The 18,629-nt window shown below is 42.2% G+C and overlaps 3 protein-coding genes and 1 long non-coding RNA gene across 9 annotated transcripts; 2 read left to right on the top strand and 2 right to left on the bottom strand.

Annotated features, from left to right (window-relative positions):
- The first annotated feature begins 1,005 nt into the window (after positions 1 to 1,005).
- On the top strand, positions 1,006 to 7,868 carry LOC117586305. 2 transcript variants are annotated; one of them, XR_004573988.1, is made up of 3 exons: positions 1,006 to 1,089; positions 1,195 to 2,262; positions 5,798 to 7,868. It is a non-coding gene; the product is annotated as an uncharacterized LOC117586305 (long non-coding RNA). The 2 variants fall into 2 exon arrangements; XR_004573987.1 differs by lacking the exon at positions 5,798 to 7,868 and having other exon boundaries at positions 1,195 to 2,813.
- Positions 7,869 to 10,977: 3,109 nt separating this feature from the next.
- Positions 10,978 to 13,763, bottom strand: LOC117585961 (dihydrolipoyllysine-residue succinyltransferase component of 2-oxoglutarate dehydrogenase complex, mitochondrial). Its single transcript, XM_034275770.1, has 7 exons — positions 13,534 to 13,763; positions 13,089 to 13,195; positions 12,917 to 13,018; positions 12,207 to 12,764; positions 11,998 to 12,142; positions 11,516 to 11,821; positions 10,978 to 11,456 (listed from the first exon to the last, which is right to left on the bottom strand). The coding sequence occupies exons 1-7, from the start codon at positions 13,615 to 13,617 to the stop codon at positions 11,322 to 11,324; spliced, it is 1,437 nt and encodes a 478-aa protein (XP_034131661.1). The 5' UTR covers positions 13,618 to 13,763; the 3' UTR covers positions 10,978 to 11,321.
- A 130-nt stretch (positions 13,764 to 13,893) lies between these two features.
- On the top strand, positions 13,894 to 15,342 carry LOC117585963 (HIG1 domain family member 1A, mitochondrial). 2 transcript variants are annotated; one of them, XR_004573960.1, is made up of 3 exons: positions 13,894 to 14,070; positions 14,581 to 14,829; positions 14,927 to 15,342. XR_004573960.1 is itself a non-coding variant. In XM_034275772.1 (3 exons), the coding sequence occupies exons 1-3, from the start codon at positions 13,980 to 13,982 to the stop codon at positions 14,946 to 14,948; spliced, it is 303 nt and encodes a 100-aa protein (XP_034131663.1). In that variant the 5' UTR covers positions 13,895 to 13,979; the 3' UTR covers positions 14,949 to 14,975. The 2 variants fall into 2 exon arrangements, 1 of the variants encoding a protein (XP_034131663.1); XM_034275772.1 differs by having other exon boundaries at positions 13,895 to 14,070; positions 14,581 to 14,770; positions 14,927 to 14,975.
- LOC117585960 (transcription factor Ouib) lies at positions 15,328 to 18,624 on the bottom strand. 4 transcript variants are annotated; one of them, XM_034275767.1, is made up of 9 exons: positions 18,449 to 18,614; positions 17,456 to 18,373; positions 17,274 to 17,400; positions 16,862 to 16,961; positions 16,664 to 16,801; positions 16,392 to 16,585; positions 15,927 to 16,334; positions 15,756 to 15,872; positions 15,328 to 15,697 (listed from the first exon to the last, which is right to left on the bottom strand). In XM_034275767.1, the coding sequence occupies exons 2-9, from the start codon at positions 17,619 to 17,621 to the stop codon at positions 15,553 to 15,555; spliced, it is 1,395 nt and encodes a 464-aa protein (XP_034131658.1). In that variant the 5' UTR covers positions 17,622 to 18,373; positions 18,449 to 18,614; the 3' UTR covers positions 15,328 to 15,552. The 4 variants fall into 4 exon arrangements, with proteins under 4 accessions (XP_034131658.1, XP_034131657.1, XP_034131659.1 ...); XM_034275766.1 differs by having other exon boundaries at positions 16,392 to 16,801; positions 18,449 to 18,615; XM_034275768.1 differs by lacking the exons at positions 17,456 to 18,373; positions 18,449 to 18,614 and having other exon boundaries at positions 16,392 to 16,801; positions 16,862 to 16,972; positions 17,274 to 17,291.
- Positions 18,625 to 18,629: the final 5 nt, after the last annotated feature.

Below are 18,629 nucleotides of genomic sequence, written 5' to 3'. Positions count from 1 at the left end.
AAGATTAGGCTCAGTCGCTTGAAAACCAGTTCTCTGAACCGACACTCCGGCGGCTGCAGCTTTTTCGCATTTCAGCCCTGGACCGTGGACCCGACGCCGCCAGGTGTGCATCGGATGCTGCCTGATGCTGCGATCCGATCCAACCCCACCCCACAGAAACCAACCGAACCACCACCCGATCCGACAATGGCAATTCGTTTTTCCAATCTTTTGGGCATGAATTTTTCTATAATAAACTTGCGTAACGGGTTTTTCGAGGGTCTCCTGCCTCCGGCCTGCCTGCCAGCGCTCTCCTTTGTTGCCCAAGGGGACTGGACGGACTTCGCCTTTGTCCACATCCGGGCAGAGGGGCAGACAATGGACAAAGCTTTCGCATCCTGCGATTACGATCGCCCGATCTGCCTGGAATTTGCCTGCGATGCTGAGTATATAAGCCACGGCTGCTGCGGAGATTCAATCAGTTTCATTTCAATCTTCAAACGCTGAGGATCACCAGCAGCAGCAGCAGGAGCAACAGTAGCAGCATCGCAGGACCAGGAGGACCACTCGGATTCCCTGGAACTACCGCCATGTCCAGGCGGCGCTAGGAAGGCTGTTTGCAAGCCGCACACATCCTTCAAAGCACACACCGAAAACATCAACCAAAATTCAGTCGAAAAGTTGCCAATCAAAAATATTCACAACTAACACAGAACCGAAAGTCAGATTAATTTTTATTACACTTAAAAAAAAAACACCCAAAAAGACAATACTCATCCAAAACTCCAAGAAAAACGAACAATATTTTCGTGAGAATATGGTTAAAGTATAAAACAAAACTAAAACTATAACAAAAACTAAAACAAAAATCATCATAAATCAAAGACAAAACTAAACAAAAATCAGTTACGAAAATACGCAAAAATTCAATTTAAATATTCTACAAAATCGAACACAAAATTCACAAAAAACAGTTTACAAAATCAAAAAGAAAGTCTTAAAAATCGATACAAACCCTGGAAATACATTGGAAACAAAATATAGAGAAAAAGTTCATACAAAAATCAACAGTGTGAAGAGTGATAATAATAACGTTTTTATATCTTACAGGTAAGAAAAGATCATAAAAGAAAGCTATAAATAGATATAAGAAATTCCTTTCAACTCATTCCTTACACTCTTTCCTCTCTAAATTCTTTCCCACCAAAACAATAGGATCCCCAAGCCGAAGCAGCAAACAGGAAAACAGCAGCAGAGTGAGAAGGCCACAATTATGGATCGGGCTGTAACCTCAAGACAACTCCAATCCAAATCTCCATCCCAAACGAGAAAATTGTTATGAAACTCAACAAAATTCTCAAGTGTTTACTGCTCATCATTCTCTACTGCAATGACCATTGGCCGCCACCCATTCTTCCACCGATTATCCACCGATACGCCACGAAATTAAGCCACCAAGTGGTGTCACATCGCCACCAGAACCGCCACAAAATTCAAATCTTCAACGAAATTCAATGCAAAATTCAACTTAAAATCAACTCTAAGCCAGCAAACTGTAAGCATCTTCAGACACTGCCACGCCCATACGCCTCAGCCAACAGCAGTACAGCCACCTCCGCCCCAAGAGGAGGAGCATTGTGCCCCAAGCAGCAATCGAGGCCAGCAAATCACTCAGAGTCCAGGCAGAAACTGCAAGGAAGGAAACCAAAATTCAAGCATCCAGAAACGCACAGAAACCCCAAATCGCAAACACAAGGAAAGCTCGGGGCAAATGCAGAAGGCGCCATTGCTGTATCGCCGATGATGATGACATCGAGAGCCGGCACTCCAAGACGAGGATCGAGCATCTGAGGGCGACATAAGGAGGTAAAAGGCAGCGACAGGCAGCGACTGAAGCAGCAGCAGAGGCAGCAACAGAGGCAGAGGCAGCGACGTCTTTATCTAAGGCAGCGCTCCCCTTTCTAAGGGGAACAAGTTTTCTACCCCGTTGCCACACACACACAGATACGACGAGTATCTAGATATTTAGCTGAATATCTAAGCAGCAGGGGCAGTGAATGCTGCTGCCCCATGCACCCCTCGACAGGAAGGACACTCACACATACACAACCACCCCAAGCAGGCGCTCCTGCGGCGAATTCACACACAGGCGCACACCCCCTAAGCAGCACTCACGCATACAATCTCAAGCCACAAAGAGAGACAGAAAGAGAGGGAGAAAGAGAGAGCTCAACTTCAGAGAACAGCACATATCTGATGGCGGCACATTACATTTCATCGCAAGTATGTTTCGACTTTTGTTTAGACCCTAAACTTCTGTCACAGGTTCGAGGAAGAGCCAAAGTTCAGGACTCCAAAATGGTACCAAAAATCCAGGGGGGAGAAACCCTCAATCCAAATCCAAATATAAAAGTGAGAAGAAAATTCCAAATTCATTAAATTGAAATGCCTCTTGAGTGAGGCAAACATGCAGCAGAGAGGTAGAAAAAGCAGCAGAAACAGCCAGAACAAAATCGCAAATTTCAAAATCAATCCGAAAGTCAAAATCCCGAAGAGAACTCTTCTTCTACGGCATCGCAGAAGGCTTCATTTCCAGAGCCCCAGAGCACTATACCCCCAAACCCTAAACCTATCGAATCGAACCAAAATCAAAGAATCGTTGAGCAAAAGTCCCGCCCCTGCCACAACCAAAAATCCACACACACTATGCAATAGTTTATCATTTTGTGTCGAAAACGCAAATCGAATCAAATGTAAAATTCAAAATTCGCGTTTCGTCCTTACAAATCCTTAGTTTAACCCACAAACCTTTAACCCAACAAGAAAACAAACTCAAAGAAAAAGACCGTTTCGAATGCCCCAGAGCTTCCAGGCACACACAAATCAACCACCTCTTTGGTCCTTCACACACACACACACACAACACACAAACAATTTAGCACACATACACCAGCAGGGGTGCGCTCAACACACACACCACAAACACACTTATAACCCCCCACACACACACTCAAACACTGATACACACTCACACCCCTTTGGTAATAAAATGGCTGCAAAGGAAGCTGCTTCTACGATTCCCAAGAAGAAAAGAAACAAATAGCCACAGGACCCAAAAAGAAAAAGTCAGAAAATGAAAACCCGAAAGAAATCCGAATTCAAGTTTTATTCACACATTTCTTGGCGCTTTCAATATTTCGTTGATATTTTCATCAAGAAAAGCAAAGGCGTTGCGATATTTTTTAATCCAAAAAAGTTTTATGAAAATTCCAAAGAAATATTTAATGCGCAAGAAATGTTGATGGAAATTTGCACAGCAAATCGAATCCACAACGAAACCATATAGAAGTCAACGAACCATCTTTGAACTCCAATCCAACCACCAGTTAACCCAAAATGTCTCTTGGCCATTGACACAGCCCCTTAGAATTTGACCCAAAATCAAGACAGGCAAGAAATAAATCATATGGGAAAGGTGAAATCTAAACGATTAGGCTAGTGAAATTTACCCACGTGATATATTAAATTCCTAATTCAAAGTTATTACCCCCACAAAGACTAAACTGAAAATCATAACCAAATTCCTTTCACTTTAGATTTCAAAATCAGAAAAAATATGATTAAAAATCATCGTTAATTATTTATTCTTGTCAGATCAAAATCAAAGATACAATTTTAAACAACCAAACTCAGATTTAAAAGCTCCCTCAGATGAAGGAAAAGCCAAAAAAATCAGATATAAAGCAACATATTCTTCCCACAAATTCAAGAGCCTTACTTCCCTGTTATTTATTCTTTGAAAGAAAAGTTCACCATGTAATCTATATAGTAAAAACATCTTCGAACAAATTCAAAATCTGACAGAGTATCAAAAAAACCTATTGAGAAAAACAAACTAGCAAAGTTCAAAAACAATTTCAATAAGTTAAAAACCCCAAAACCAAGGATTTCAATTCTAAAAAAAATCGAATTATAAATTCTTACATTTCAAACGAAAGTTCCCAAACGTTACAAAAAGTTCATACTTTCAGCAATTTTGAGAAATTCATGGAACATTTCCAAATCAGACTAAATATTCCATTTGGCAAATTTAATTAGATATATTTTTCGCAGTTGAAAATAACATTTAAAATTAGAATTCCATTAATCAGACCTGCAGAACACAAGAGAAAGAATAGTCAGATGCAAAGTTAAACATCAAGAAAATCCGAATTTACCTTAAAAATAGGAAACCAAACTATAAAAATTAATTGGATAAATTCTGAGCAACATAAAGCAAACAACAAGAAAAACAATTAAAATTTACCACCAAAAATTATGAAAAACAAACCATATATTATTAAAAAAAAAAACACATAAAAGATAATCAAAATTAGGCTAAATTTATAATCAAAACCAATATCAAACTTAACAAAATCAACAAAATCAAGTTTTCTGACCAAAATCTTCAAAATTCTCCATTAGACTTCAAATTATAAGAATTTAATGGATATTGGCCATCAAATAGAGTTCCCCTTCGTGCATCAACAGAATGCCAAACGCTGAAATGTATGGAAAATTCGAATGAAATTCCAAACTGGCTTTCACTTAAAAGTATTCCATTCGACTTACCATCAGAACAAAGCATACTTCGAAACTATATTCTCATATTCCTTCTGATAAAACTTTAAAAAATATCTCCTTAATTCGAAATAAGACATCACTTATAAAAACTCTTCAGCGTAATCAATTAGAAAGCTTTAAAAATGTAAAGACATAAATTAACATTCAAGACAATAACTTATCGCCTTATTTGAAACATACATTATGACCTACTGAAATATCTTATTTATCTTTAACCTCCAAAACATGCTTCAACGAAATTCCTCTTTGCTCAAACTTAAATTGAATGTATGGCTATCATGAAAAACATTTTTTGCTTGCCTTTAAAAAAGTATAAATTAATTTTTAACCAACTTCTTGAATCAAAAAGCACGGCGCAATCACACATTAATCACGTAAAATTAATAATGAAACTTTACCAATGAGCAAAATCATAATTCAAAGAAAAAAATAATTTGCCAACTTTAGAAACAAAACCATAAATATTTGTTCGACAAAAGCTTTATTTTAAACAAAAACAAAAATAACATAAAAATCATCATTCTAGAAAACATTTTTAAATTCCTTTCAAACAAAAAACAGTTTAGAACCATTCCGAATAGAGAATCAAGAGTGATTTAATGCTTTTCAAATACATTTTTTTTTTAAATGTAATCCTTTTAAAACTTTGGGCTTTAATGCTTTCGGTAAATTCCACAACTTCGTTTAAAATATTACAAATATTACAGTTTTTATTAATCTAATTCTGAGAAAATTTTAAAAGTTTAGGTTTAAAAAAACAATTCTCATTCAAATTATATTGTTTATTCTGTGAAGTTTATTAAACTCAAAAGTCAATATCTAAAACATCAAAAACTATTTATAAAAAAGTCACAAAATTCGAATCGTCCATCCAATTCTGATAAAATTTTATATGTTGAGGTTTCAAAACACAATTCTCACTCAAATTATATTATTTATTCTCTGAAGTTTATTACATTCAAAAGTAAATATCTCAAACATCAAAAACTATTTATAGAAGTGTCACAAAATTCCAATCTTTCATATCGAAAACCAAACCCATCTTATCTCAAATGGAAATCTCCTCAATCCAAAAGTAAATAGGCAACTTCCGAAGAGTAAAACATTTAAAAATAGTATATAGAAGAAGCACGACGAATTTTTACTGTCTCGACATTCGTATTAACATTTATTTATCAAAATTATTTAATTTTAGAAACTGAAACACTAGAAATCCAAAATTCAAACTTTCAACTTTCGGCTCCTCTCTGGCAAACATCAAAATCCGAAAATCGAAAACCAAAATTCCAACAAAATTAAAACACAATTCCATCAAAATTGCACCACTGACCGGCCACAAAATTCAAAATCCAAATTAAATTTAAAGCTTTCCCAAAAACACTTAGAGCAGGTAAACCGACTATTAGCTCAAGACACAAAATAAAATATCCAAAACTAAAGAATCAACAAAAGAAAAGCGAAAAGAAAAATACTATAGATCGATGCTGATGGCTGACCAAAAGAAAACCAAAACGAGAAAAACAAAATCGAGAAAATCCAAAATTCAAAACCCGAGCTCCAAACCAGCCAACACACACAAAAAGAAATCCAATTGAAAATTGCCAAAAATTACCAAAAAATTATCAAAAAGAAAACAAATGTCGCGACATTCGCAAGGAATCCTTCGGTGCATAATTATGGCCACATTACGATGATTAAGTACGCCCGTGGACAGTTCTGAAAACAAAAAGCAAAGCCAAAAAACAAAACACGAAAAGCGAAAACCGAAAAAAGAAGAAAGAAATTCCAGCAAAATTCCAAAAAGGCAGCATTATAAATTACAAGAAATTGCGGAAGTTTTAATGCGACAAAATGTCAGGAGCAAAAGCAAAAAGGAACCCGCGCGCTGGCAAGCAAAAGACGCGACAGGGACAGGCCACCAAAACAGGACGAGGGCAGGACAGGGGGAGGCTGACTGGCTGGCAAAATGCTGGCCAACTTTCTGGCCCAAAATCTTACAAATGGCGGCCCGAGAGCTCGAGAGAGGCCGCCACTCGACTCGGTAGATAAATCACAGCGAAACAAAACAATTCCGCAGCTCTCCGCAGCGACCAAAAATCCACAAAAACACAAACCAGAATCGGTATCCGAATCAGAACAGAATCCGAATCCAGACCAAGAGACAAAGACAAAGAACACGCGATTTCAAAGAACTTTTTGCCTTGATGAAGGCGCAGATGGGGTTAAAGCTGGTCCATAAAAAGGAACAGTTGAGCATAAAGAGGCATAAACAAAATTTCATAAACTATAAAACCCCAAGCACACCCACCGCAGTTAGCCCAAGATTCGACCGATGACCACTTTGATGGCCTCCAGGGACAGGCCGCCTCAAGAGCATTACTTTCGCTCGAAGGCCGCCATACAAATATCACAAAGATGAAAACCATTCCGAGCCGTTCAGAGCTATGAAAACTATCAAAACTTAACCCAAATTCAATTCGAATCAAAATCAGCATCGCAAACAAAATGAAGGCACAACCAGCACAACTTCCAGTTTCTGAACTTTAAGTAATATTTCGAGACGAGTGTCACACGCACACGGCAGAAAAAGCAGAAACCCCCGCCCTACTCCAGACACACACCCAAACACACCCCAGCTACCGTTCAGACCTTTCAAATTGTGGTCAGGCGAGAGGTTTCTTTGGCAAAAGTTCGAACCATCATCATCTGTAACATTCAGAAAAACTCCACCAGCATCAGCATCAGCATCAGCATCGACATCAGCATCATGCAGTTGAAAGCACATCAAACAAAACTTCAAATTTATATAAACTACTGGCAATAGTCGAGGTCGAGGCATAATTGCCATCAATAAATAAAATATGGCTGGGCAGGGGAGCCACCAGCACCAGCAAGAGCAACAGCAACAGACCAGAGCAACAGCAGCAAGAGCAAAGCAGACCCCGAAGAGACACCAATCCTGACAATCCCTTTCCCAGATACAGCCCCAAACTTCAGCAGCAAGCACTCAATGGCCACTAGACAGCAGCAGAGCAGAGCACATTTTGATTTATAAATTCATGGCGAAAGTTGCCAGGCCAAGCGGCAGCCGACGCCACCCAACCCACCAATCCACTCAATCGCCACACGATGACGAAACACACACACGCACCACCAACTCCACCACCTAGAGACTTGGCAGCAAAGCAACAAGAAAATGCAAAAACCGTCTTATGAAATTACACATTTCCGACTTGTACTAACAGCAGCAGAAAGAGAAAAAAAAGCACCCAAAAAACAACATCCAAGCCGAAGCCAAACCGAACATTTAGCAGCAGTGAGCAAACCCTACCCGTCCCCCCATAATAACCAAAACGTACCGAAAGAAACCCCTTATGATACGGCGACTAACTAGCCGAGAAATTTAGTTATGCAGGGACCAGGAAAATCGAAAGTAGACATTCCATATTTGGCCAGGAAAATGCACGTTTCGGGCAATTTGGAAATTTGCAACATCATTGAGACGCGCAGCAGACGCGAGAAGCAACCACAAAAAGTAGCAAATGGAATCTTGTACAATAGTTCTATTGAAAATCATATATAAAAAACCGACCCCCATTCCAGACTCACGATCTATAAGAGATCCAAGACAGAGAAAGATATATAAACAGGAGATATACATAGTGAATATATAGAAAGAGAGACAGATAGATAGAGATAGTTAGAGAGCAAAGCAACACAAAACAGATTTAGAGAAAAAACAACATAGAGAGAAAGATAAAAAACATTTCGGACACAAGGTGGGGATACCTAGTGTAATTGCTTAGTCTTAAGAGTGCTGCACTTGCAACGGAACAGAAACCAAGTGCAGGACTGACTGACCCATGACCCACCCATTACTTTCACCACAGACCTCCCCATTACTGGCCCCACACCCCACCCCACATATATTCTAAATGAAAAATGAATACCCTTTGGGCAGCTGACAACACAAATGTGATCAGAAATTTGATTCAGAAACGCATAAACTTAGGCCATTCTAGACCCTAAAAAAATAAATAATCAGATATAAGCAACATATAATAAGCGTGAATCGTACAATGTAACTACACTCTGTATCCCCTTAGTTAAGCTACAAATTAAAATGCAAAAAGTATCGAAAAGGGCCCCAAAACAAAAACAAACAAAAACTAAATGTAGATAATGCCAATCCTTTTGCCTAAAATGTCAGTTCTTGTTTTAGACGAAACGATTGTGGCATTTTTTATGTGATTTTTATATAAACATTCATGTACACACAAACACACCCCAAGACACATATACACACACACACGTATAGTTTTACATATTGTATAATTTATTTCGATATTCTCGCTACTATCATTATCTTCGTACAGCTTCAGATTTCAGTTATAATTTCAGTTCTTCTTTCGACACCATAAATTGTGATAAGCAAAAGCATTCTGGAAGACAAAAAGCAAAAGCAAAAAGCAAACCAAAATCAAAACTGTGTTAATCCCCATCTTTGAAAGATCTATGACAAAACCACATACATGCATTCACACATACATAAATTGTTTCTCTTTAAGTAAATTTAAATATTCGAATAATTCATGTGGCCCAAAAAGTTTAATCAAGTTTTGAAAGAAATTCCTTCATTTTGTATAAAAATATTATTTTGAAACCAAACAAAAATCACACACAAAACACATCGCTACCATTAGACATATTCGTAAAATTAGTTAAAAATACTACGTACAAAAAACACAAAACTAAAACAAAAATCAATAAAATTGTACAAGCCAATTTGCTCAAATAACAAAACAAAACCAAACCTTCAAGAATTTTATTTCGTTTTCTACACAGTTCCTAGAAGCAAATAGACTTTTCAGTATACCATTCTGGAAGAAGCATTACATGGTCAGCTAAACAATCTAAATATTGCAAAGCAATGGATGGGATCACACCTGGAATTCTGCAAATCTACCATTCAGCATTGACGTGGATATCCGGCAGTGAGGGTCATACCATACCTTTACCTAAAATTATAGAACTCTTTCATTCATGATTCTGCCCATTCAAAAACAAGAGGGGACGTGTGAGACGCTTCTTACGCGTCACAACTTTTATACCCGGCACTCAGTACTACATCTGCACCTTAGCGGTGTTTTGTCAAATTTTAAATTTTTTCTTCAACTGTCATCTACATCTACAACACTTCTCACACCAACACGCTCCTTTAGCTCGCCGCCCTTCCCTAGACCCACACACTGCAGACTCGCGGCAGAGGCAGAGGCAGCGCCCTCACCCAAAAAAAAACAAATATAAGCTGCGGGCGAGGTTGGTTAAAAGTCGGCAGAGGCAGCGTCAGGGGGAGGGCAGAGGCAGAGGCCGAGTGAAGCAGAAGCAGAGTGTGAATGAGAGAATGTAAAAAGAACAACAAAATCTGCGGGACAGGGTGGGTTTAACCACTGCAAATTAATTTCTTCATTCTGGCTATGATAATGATATAATCGGATCCCAATTTGGTGATCTGATAGATATGGCCATTCCCTACGGAATTTTGCTACGTTTTCTTTTATCGTCAAAATTGTAGGTTTGGGAGGTTTTCGACCTTTTGCGGGGGAGGAAGGGGGAGCATACAGCAGCCTGGAGCCAAAATTTGGTGGCTCTAGCTCTTATAGTCTCTGAGAACTAGCCGACAAACAAGACGGACGGACGGACAGACTGACATTGCTCCATCGACTCGGCTATTGATGCTGATCAAGAATATATATACTTTATGGGGTCGGAAACGCTTCCTTCCGTGAGTTACATACAACCGTTATTCCACACAAATACAATATACCCTATTTACTCTTTGAGTACCGGGCATAACTACATTTTCTATGACTACAAAGCCGAAAACATATTTGACTAAATAAATAAATTTATAAAAACTCATTCTCTCGATTTCTTCCTTAGACATCGTTGACACAATCTTACTTGTGTCACTGGCAATGTCTCTGGCAATTTTTGTTTTCACTTTTCAAACATTTATGGCATACATATATCTACAATTATAGAACACTTTCTTTGATGATTCATCTCATTCAAAACCAACCTTTTCTATGACTGCAAAACATATTGGACAAAATAAATAAATAAATCAAAAATACAAAATCTCTAGCTTTCGTCATTAGAAATCGTTGACTTTTTACTTGTGTCCCTGTAAATGTCACTGCCAAATGGAATTATTATTTTTTCACTCATAAATCATGAATACGATGATATGTGTAATATGAATAAATCATAGGACAAAGTCCATATAATACAACAGAGGGAGCGGAGCTCTCATTCTACCCTTCCATAAGTTAAAAGAAAGTTCCACTACCTTCTACGAGTCAAACGATTTGCTTGTGATTGTTGAGGTTGGTCGATATTCGTGATCGCTTTTATTAAATTACATTATTGCATTGCATTGCATTTTGGTTAAACATCAAATGTTCTTTTGGGGACAAAGTGCGAGTGCAAGAGAGTACGGAGAGGAAGGATAAGCAAACAGCGGCGGCGTGTACTTAGCAAACAAATTCACTTTTCAATGTTTTATTTCGACTAATTGGTGCGTATCGAATGCATTTTAAATCGTTTTGTGACCTTGGCGAAAATAAGATAATAAATAACCGAAAGGGGAGCTTCATATTGAGGAGACGACTAATATCAACGAATGAGCGTGGACGCGCACTTGACATCATTGCACTCTACAAGCCGGCGACAATGATCGCTGGGTTCTCAACGGCAGCCTTTATCTTGCGCAGGAACAGCACGGCCTCGCGACCATCGATAATCCGGTGATCGTAGGTCAGCGCCACGTACATCATGGGACGAATTTTGACCTGCATTAGAAATGCATTAGCAATCCATCAGCAATTTGTACTGCAACTGCAAAACTTACCTCTCCTTTGACGGCAATGGGACGCTCGAAGATGCCGTGCATGCCGAGAATAGCACTTTGAGGTGGATTAATGATGGGCGTGCCCATGAGGGAGCCAAACACTCCTCCGTTGCTGATGGTGAAGGTGCCGCCGTCCATGTCCTCCACGGTGATGGCATCGCGCTTAGCTTTGTCAGCCAAACCGGCCAAGGTAATCTCAATGTCGGCATAGTTCATGCTCTCCACGTTGCGTATGACGGGAACCATCAAGCCACGGGGAGTAGCCACAGCCACCGAGATATCCACATAATCACGGTACACCATGTCCTAAAAGAGAGAGTGAAATTTTTCAATTGAAAGGTAAAATATTGCGCTGACGTAGGGCCTTATCGTAGCCACGGGAAGTTGCATAAATAAAGAATACAACCAAGTGGCCGAGATAAGGCTACGTCACGGACTGATAAGAAAGCATCTATGGGGGGGCGGGGCTTGGGCCTGTTTACCGTGCCATCGATGACAGCGTTCACCACTGGCTGATCCTGGAGCGCATAGGCACTGGCCTTCGAGAAGATGGACATAAAGCCCAGCTTAATGCCATACTTTTTCACGAATGCATCCAGATTCTGTTTCCGGAAATTCATGGCGTAGCTGCAAAGGAAGGCATTAATTCCGAGTGGCAGGAAATGAGCTGTACTTAGCTTGAACTTTTTACCTCATGTCGATCTCGTTAAAGGTGGTCAGCATAGCTGTGGTGTTCTGGGCATCCTTCAAGCGAGCCGCAATCTTCTGCCGCATGCGATTCATCTTGACGCGCTGCTCGGAACGGGTGCCCAGGATCTGGCGGGTTCCATCTGCAGGCGGCAGTTTCACCTGGGCGAGCGCAGCTGGAGGCGGCGCGGCAGCACGAGGAGCAGCTGGTGGGGGTCGAGCCGCTGGTGGTGGTGGTGGCGGACGAGCAGCTGGTGGGGGTGGTGGTGGCGCCTTGGCAGCTGGTGCCGCCGCAGCTGGCTTGGGAGCAGCAGCAGCTGGAGCTGGCTTAGGGGCAGCAGGAGCTGGTGCTGGTGCGGCGGCACCCGCCGTCTTGGCAGGCGCTGCACCCGGCTTCATCTTAAACAGTTCCTGTCCGGGCTTGACAGTGTCCCCGTCCTTGACCAGAATGTCGGTGACTTGACCGGCAAACGGTGCTGGCACTGGCACCGTCGTCTTGTCGGTTTCAATCTCCATGACCGCCTCGTCCGCGGCGAACGAGTCGCCCACCTTGCAGGTGAACCTGTGGCGAGTGAGAACTTGTGGTTGGCATTTGTTGGGCTAAGACTTGCTTTAATCTCATATCATCAGCGGCAGACCAACAGGTCTCCCGTTTCTGACTAAGTAACCTGTTGCTCGATCCACGTCAATGACCTGAAGCTGCTCGCGACTTACTTGATGTCTCCCTCGGCGATGGAGTCGGCGAATGGTGGCACCTTCACCGACGTCTCTTGCCACAGCTGCGAGGTGGTGTGGAAGCCCTGCCATGTAATGGCCCTAGACAGTGACGAAATTAGTTTCAGTTGACATGGCAAGCCGAAGCAGATTCTTGCTTATTGGCACTCACCTGGGGACTTCCTGGCAGCGCAGATTGGCATCTTGGTTGAGGAGTTGCTGCTGCTTGGCCACAGACACGGCAACTAGTCGGGAATACTGGCGTAGGCAGCGCTTCAGCTGTGGAGGAAAAGTCTAAAATCAATGATTGCACAACCAGGAGCAATGCGGCGCGTCGACGTCACTCAGAGTACGTCACGTGTGTCGTGTCAGCTGTGGGCCCAGACCCGTGTCAACCGGGCTGGGCAAACATTTTTGCCATTTTTTCAGCGGCGCACGCACACACACACACACAATTACATAATCGCATTGGGAGAACTGCCCCTGGTCTAGCCCGGTCTCAGCAGCAACGGCAGTGACGAGCAGACGCGCTGCCTGCAGCTCGGTCTCCACATAGCCGCGCCCCTTGCCAGGAATCGCCTGCAACTCCCCCGCATCGTTGACCCTCCTACACTTACTTCATGACTCCGCACGGCGCGCAGGCCAATGGTTTGGACACTGTTTGGCAGCCGCCTCGTTATTATGGAAATTATACCCGTCATCGCTGCGACGTCGCTTCGTCTCTACTGGGAAAGAGTGTGTGTGTGTTCGTGGAGGACACTTGTCAATTTTTCGAAAAATTCTTAAATAAAACTGCGGTTAATGGAAAAGCAACGTTGATAGCTAGTTCCCCTGCGACCCTAATGCTTCTTATGTCATTCCTTATAAATATACCGCAGAATATACCATTATATACCGATATCCACTATCAACTTAATTTCGATATCAAAATATACCGCAAAGCGTATAACTTTTGAGGTTCGATTGCGTTTCAGATGTTTCCGATTTTTCGCTTGACCGTTCCGAACGTGGAATCTCTGTACCTTTGAATTTTTTGCTTAATAAATTAATACCTGCGTTCAACATGAGCTCCAAATCCTTTTTCGTCGAGGATGATGCTGAGCAGTCGAACAAATTGTCCAGGAAGGCCAAGGAATCGCCGTTTATGTTAGTGGGTGAGTAAACCCGAAAATCCGTGACGTCAGGTGGAAACTTTTCGCGCACGCAGGCTGATATAAATGTAGTGCGTGCAACCGAATTATATAGATGCGTCTTGACCTTGACCATGTAATTTGTGCGTTGTTAGCAGGCGCAGAGCAGCAGATCTGGGCAGATCTCCTCCCCCGTTGGGTAGTGACATAACTGTTAATGTTTCGCTGCTCGTCTGGAAAGCGCATGATGCAACAGTTATGGCTGGTATGAAATTCGGAAATGCAATAGAAACTCCTCGAAATACAACGGGAAATGGCACTATTAGCACATCAGTGACGTTGATGCGCCAGCTGAACCTTGGCGCGTGCTAGAAATCGCATCATTGTGTGTGTGTGTGGCCGTCTGGCATTTATCAGCAGACGCTAACGTCTAGTCACCAGATTCTAGGTAGTGGGCAGTGGGTAGCAACAAAATCAGATCCGTAATGGAACATTTCTAATCGGATAAACGCATTTTTAACCACTCATTTACAGGCATTGCGGGATTCGTGGCGGCGGGACTGATTGGAGCCTACAAGTACAAGCATCGTGGCACCATGAGCACCAGCGTATTCCTGATGCAGCTCCGTGTGGCGGCCCAAGGCACCGTCGTGGGATGTCTGACAGCGGGACTTGCGTACACAATGGCCAAGGAGTACCTGTTCGAGAAGGAACCCAAGGAAAAGTAATGCTAGCCTCCACCCACTTAGTTAATCGTAAATGTAGTTTTAGTTGATGTATTTTGTAAGTCGCTGACACACAAACCCCACACACTTCTTTCATCATCCCCACCGTTTTTGTGTTTCTCACACCCCTACGTTATTTTGATTTCTCATTTTAGTTCCAAGCCACTGACTAACTAAAGAACCTTTCTGATTGTGCGGGCACTCCAAAAACCCTTCAAACATCTGTGGACAACTAAAACCCTTGGCCAGCACCTTATCCTATTCCTAAGCGATTTGTAACTCTATTTATTGCATCATCATAAGATTCACTCTGACCGATTGACGATGGCTCTCCATCGGGAGGCCAGTAGCCTTTGCTGCGTCTCCTGGTGCACGTTGTCCCCGATAAATGTAACTAGCTAAATGTCTTGTATACCTGCGTAAGATTGTGATAATGTTTGTTTAATTGTACGACAGTCAAAACGAACACGAACACCCTGTCGCTCCACAGGCGACAGACGAAAATATGAATACCTCTCGCATGATATAATATGATTAAATAAAACAAAATAGAATGTATGCAAAAGTAAAAGTCCCTCGCTGTTGATTTAACAAGAGAAAAGATACAATTTTGGGATCTCTACACGAGTATTGAACGTTTTTTTTGTTTATATAACATTAAAAGACAAAAAGATTGGCCTGATTTACCACCGCGTTGTGAACGTAAAACTTCTTTCCATCAAACAGAAGGCGGCATGTCCTAGGCTCCTCGGGAGACCCGGCCCGTTTTTCATTTTAACTTTCATTTGGATTCAACAACAGAAAGTGGGCCTAATGCATATCGTTTTAAAGCTTTGTCACGCGCTTCTAGGGTCTTGTGGGTCATCGATTTTAGATGGGCCTTAAAATGTTTCCTAAGCTTGAATCCTAACCTGCAGATGTTACAGCTGAAAGATAAGCAAGATTATAGATTTATTGAAGCACTCATGATGTGGTAGACGGTACCTGTGTTCGCGGCTCATTGTGTGTTGTATTTGATGGGACCTGCAGTCTCCCCTGGTCACGAAGGACTTGATGCAGTACTCGCAACGGAATGGACGCTGGCTCTCATCCATGTGAGTTCTGTGTAGGGAAGTTATTTATACATGAGGATCTCAGAATGGTGCTATTGCTCACCTCTCGTGTATGCTGCGGGCGCTGCAGTATTGAAAATCTTTCCCGCAGTTATACCGACAGGAATAGGGACGCACTGCCGTGTGCTTTCTTTCGTGGGAACGGAGCTCCGCAGCCGTTGAATACGCTGCACTACATTGCTGGCACTTGTGTGGTCTGGTGCCGGCATGGCGCACCAGGTGACACTTCAGACTGAAACGCGTGGCCAGCGATTTTCCGCATAAATGACAGACATGTCTCTCCTTGGGTGGTTTGTGGTGACGACCCGTGTGGTTGTCCAGCAGCACTTGGCTGTGAAACTTTGCACCGCACTTTGGGCATTCATGCGTTAATTCGGCACCAATGCAACGGAGGTGTTTGGTTAGTCGAGAGGCAATGGGAAAACTTTTCCCGCAATGGCTGCAATCAAAGCTGGAAGGAATCGACATTAGAAAGGGTTGTGTGTAGAGTTTGGGCAACTTAATTTACTTCCTGCCAGCGGGCACAACATCATGTAGCTGGTACAGGTGCGTCCTGAGCTCGATTCTGCTAGCAAATTGAAGGCCACACAAGTTGCACGAATGTTTATCGGCATCCATGTTATTATTGGCATCTTCTTGGACAATAAAAGCTGTCTCTTCAATGTCCTCGTCTCCTAGGTTACTTAGATCGCTTTCACTCTCCTGTTGTATCTCATATTTATGGCGAATGGACGCTATCTCTACAACATATTCCTCTGGTCCTAGCTCAGAATCGCTTACCATATTACTTTGAGAGTCCATCTCAAGCTCCAGCCGTTGCTGCACTTCAATGCAAACTCTACGGAAGTCAAAGGCAGCCTCTAGATCCTGCTCGCATTTTTGACACAGGAGTTGTGGCAATTTCTCATCATTTCTTAGCTATTTAATTAAAACAAAGAGGAAATTTCAATTACAATTTGAATTTGATTTTATACTCACGAGCAGGCCAGTTAATGTTTCGATTTTTCCCAGCAGACCGTTTCTGGAGACCTCGAAAACGTTTCTCGCTGCAGCATTGTGTATCTGCCGCGAACATGTTCTGCAAAACATCTTCATATTGAATGTAAAATACTTAAATTATAACGAGAACATTGGCAAATAATAAAATTCCCCAAATCAAATCAAGCCGTTTCATGGACTTGACGAAAAAGCAAAGCGCCATTCACCCAGATGCGCAACGAAAAGCTTAGCCCACGTTTGTGTCGCTCAGCCCGTTAGTCGTCCATGGTGCCAGCCACTTGGCGTTTGTCGAGCTTGCTTCTCTTGTGAAGCGTCAAGTGGGAGGAGCAACAATCAGAAACGACTGATCGCACGGCTCGCAGCTGCAACATAAATCGCTTAAACTACGTACATTAAATTAAAGCAATTTGCTGCCTCAGCAAATATGGCAATACTTTCGTGCATGCGACGTGTGGCGCTGGATCTGAACGTCTCGTCACAGTATTTTGCACGAAAAAGGACGCTCGTTGGTATGATTCCTGAAGAAATAAACAAGATTAGTATGCACATACAAACAGTTGGAGTTCCATGTACCTCTCGTGCACAGCCTTGCTGCTGTAGCCGCGAAAAGTTTTGCCGCAAAAGCGGCAGGCATAGGGTCGTGCACACGTATGCAGGATCCTGTGACGTCGCATTTCGTTCTTCGTGTAGTAGCATGGCAAATGTCGCACTCGATTTGCTTCTTGCCCGAATGACGCATAATGTGCAATTTAAAGTACGTCGAGCACTTGAACTCGCCCTCGCAAATGTGACAGATCCAAGTTTTGTTACTCTTCTTCCGTTGTCTGGGATTCCTTTTGGGTTTTCTTTTGATAGTGGGATTCGAGGATTGTGTTTCCACCACGAGGTTCTTATTACCGTCCTCATCCTTTCCTTCTTCGCCTTTATCGGGTGGAACGAGACACCCACATGGTTTTCTATGACTTAATCGGGGCTGACCGAATACTCCACAGCATAATCGTCCATCGCTTTATATTCGACATTGTCGTCAATTTCCTTATCTATATTAACGGCGGCGAGCAGCGATGCCACAGCATCGTTGTCCATTGTGTTGTCCTCGGCATTAATGGCGGTGAGCAGCGGCTCTTCGGCATCATTGTCCATCGTGTTGTCCTCGACATTAATGGAGGTGAGCGACGGCTCCTTATCTTTACCCCCACCAACAGTTACGATTTCCAGTGTATTCTCTTCTTGTTTAACTGCGAGCAGCGGCTCATCGTACGTCTCATTATCCTCGGCAACCTGTGGCTTGGTAGCTATCTCTTTATCCTCGATATTAACGGCAGCGACCAGGTCATTGGCGCTGTCAAATTCCTGTAGTTGGAGTGCGTTCCTTTTTTACTGCAGAAACTCATTGTTGGCCATGAACTTTGTACGAAATTCCAGGAACCTCTCGAGGTCCCGCTTGCAACATTGGCATATGAGCTCTGGCATATCATGTTCCTTCTCCAACTAAATGGCAAGGATACAGGATAAACAGGATGTTGCCATCACTCAAAAAACGAAAATTTAGTTTCGACAACTTACATAGGACATAGTGATGTTTTCAATTATAATGACCATGGGGTAGTTCTCCCCCTCAAATAGTGGGGTGGCACTCGATTCATCTATGTGGGTGCCACAAGTGCGGCACAGCCGCTATCGCCACTCAAAACATTGTTTGCAAATAAATTCAACAATTTGTTGGCATTCAGAGCTGTCAACTTCT

This window comes from Drosophila guanche, unplaced genomic scaffold, assembly GCF_900245975.1.
Source record: "Drosophila guanche unplaced genomic scaffold, DGUA_6, whole genome shotgun sequence".
NCBI lineage: Eukaryota > Metazoa > Arthropoda > Insecta > Diptera > Drosophilidae > Drosophila > Drosophila guanche.
Note: the sequence above shows the minus strand (reverse complement) of the source record. Positions and strands in the feature narration are given on the sequence as shown.

Coding starts and splice junctions, on each gene's coding strand:
- LOC117585960 (XM_034275766.1), bottom strand. CDS start 17,621: ATGCGTCATTCGGGCAAGAAGCAAATCGAGTGCGACATTTGCCATGCT. Junction 16,962..17,273: donor GCAAATTGCTTTAATTTAAT/GTACGTAGTTTA, acceptor GATGTTTTGCAG/AACATGTTCGCGGCAGATAC. Junction 15,873..15,926: donor GCCCGCAGCATACACGAGAG/GTGAGCAATAGC, acceptor TTCCCTACACAG/AACTCACATGGATGAGAGCC.
- LOC117585963 (XM_034275772.1), top strand. CDS start 13,980: ATGAGCTCCAAATCCTTTTTCGTCGAGGATGATGCTGAGCAGTCGAAC. Junction 14,071..14,580: donor ATCGCCGTTTATGTTAGTGG/GTGAGTAAACCC, acceptor ACTCATTTACAG/GCATTGCGGGATTCGTGGCG. Junction 14,771..14,926: donor GAGAAGGAACCCAAGGAAAA/GTAATGCTAGCC, acceptor TTCTCATTTTAG/TTCCAAGCCACTGACTAACT.
- LOC117585961 (XM_034275770.1), bottom strand. CDS start 13,617: ATGACGGGTATAATTTCCATAATAACGAGGCGGCTGCCAAACAGTGTC. Junction 13,196..13,533: donor GCGCCGTGCGGAGTCATGAA/GTAAGTGTAGGA, acceptor TTTCCTCCACAG/CTGAAGCGCTGCCTACGCCA. Junction 13,019..13,088: donor CGCTGCCAGGAAGTCCCCAG/GTGAGTGCCAAT, acceptor GTCACTGTCTAG/GGCCATTACATGGCAGGGCT.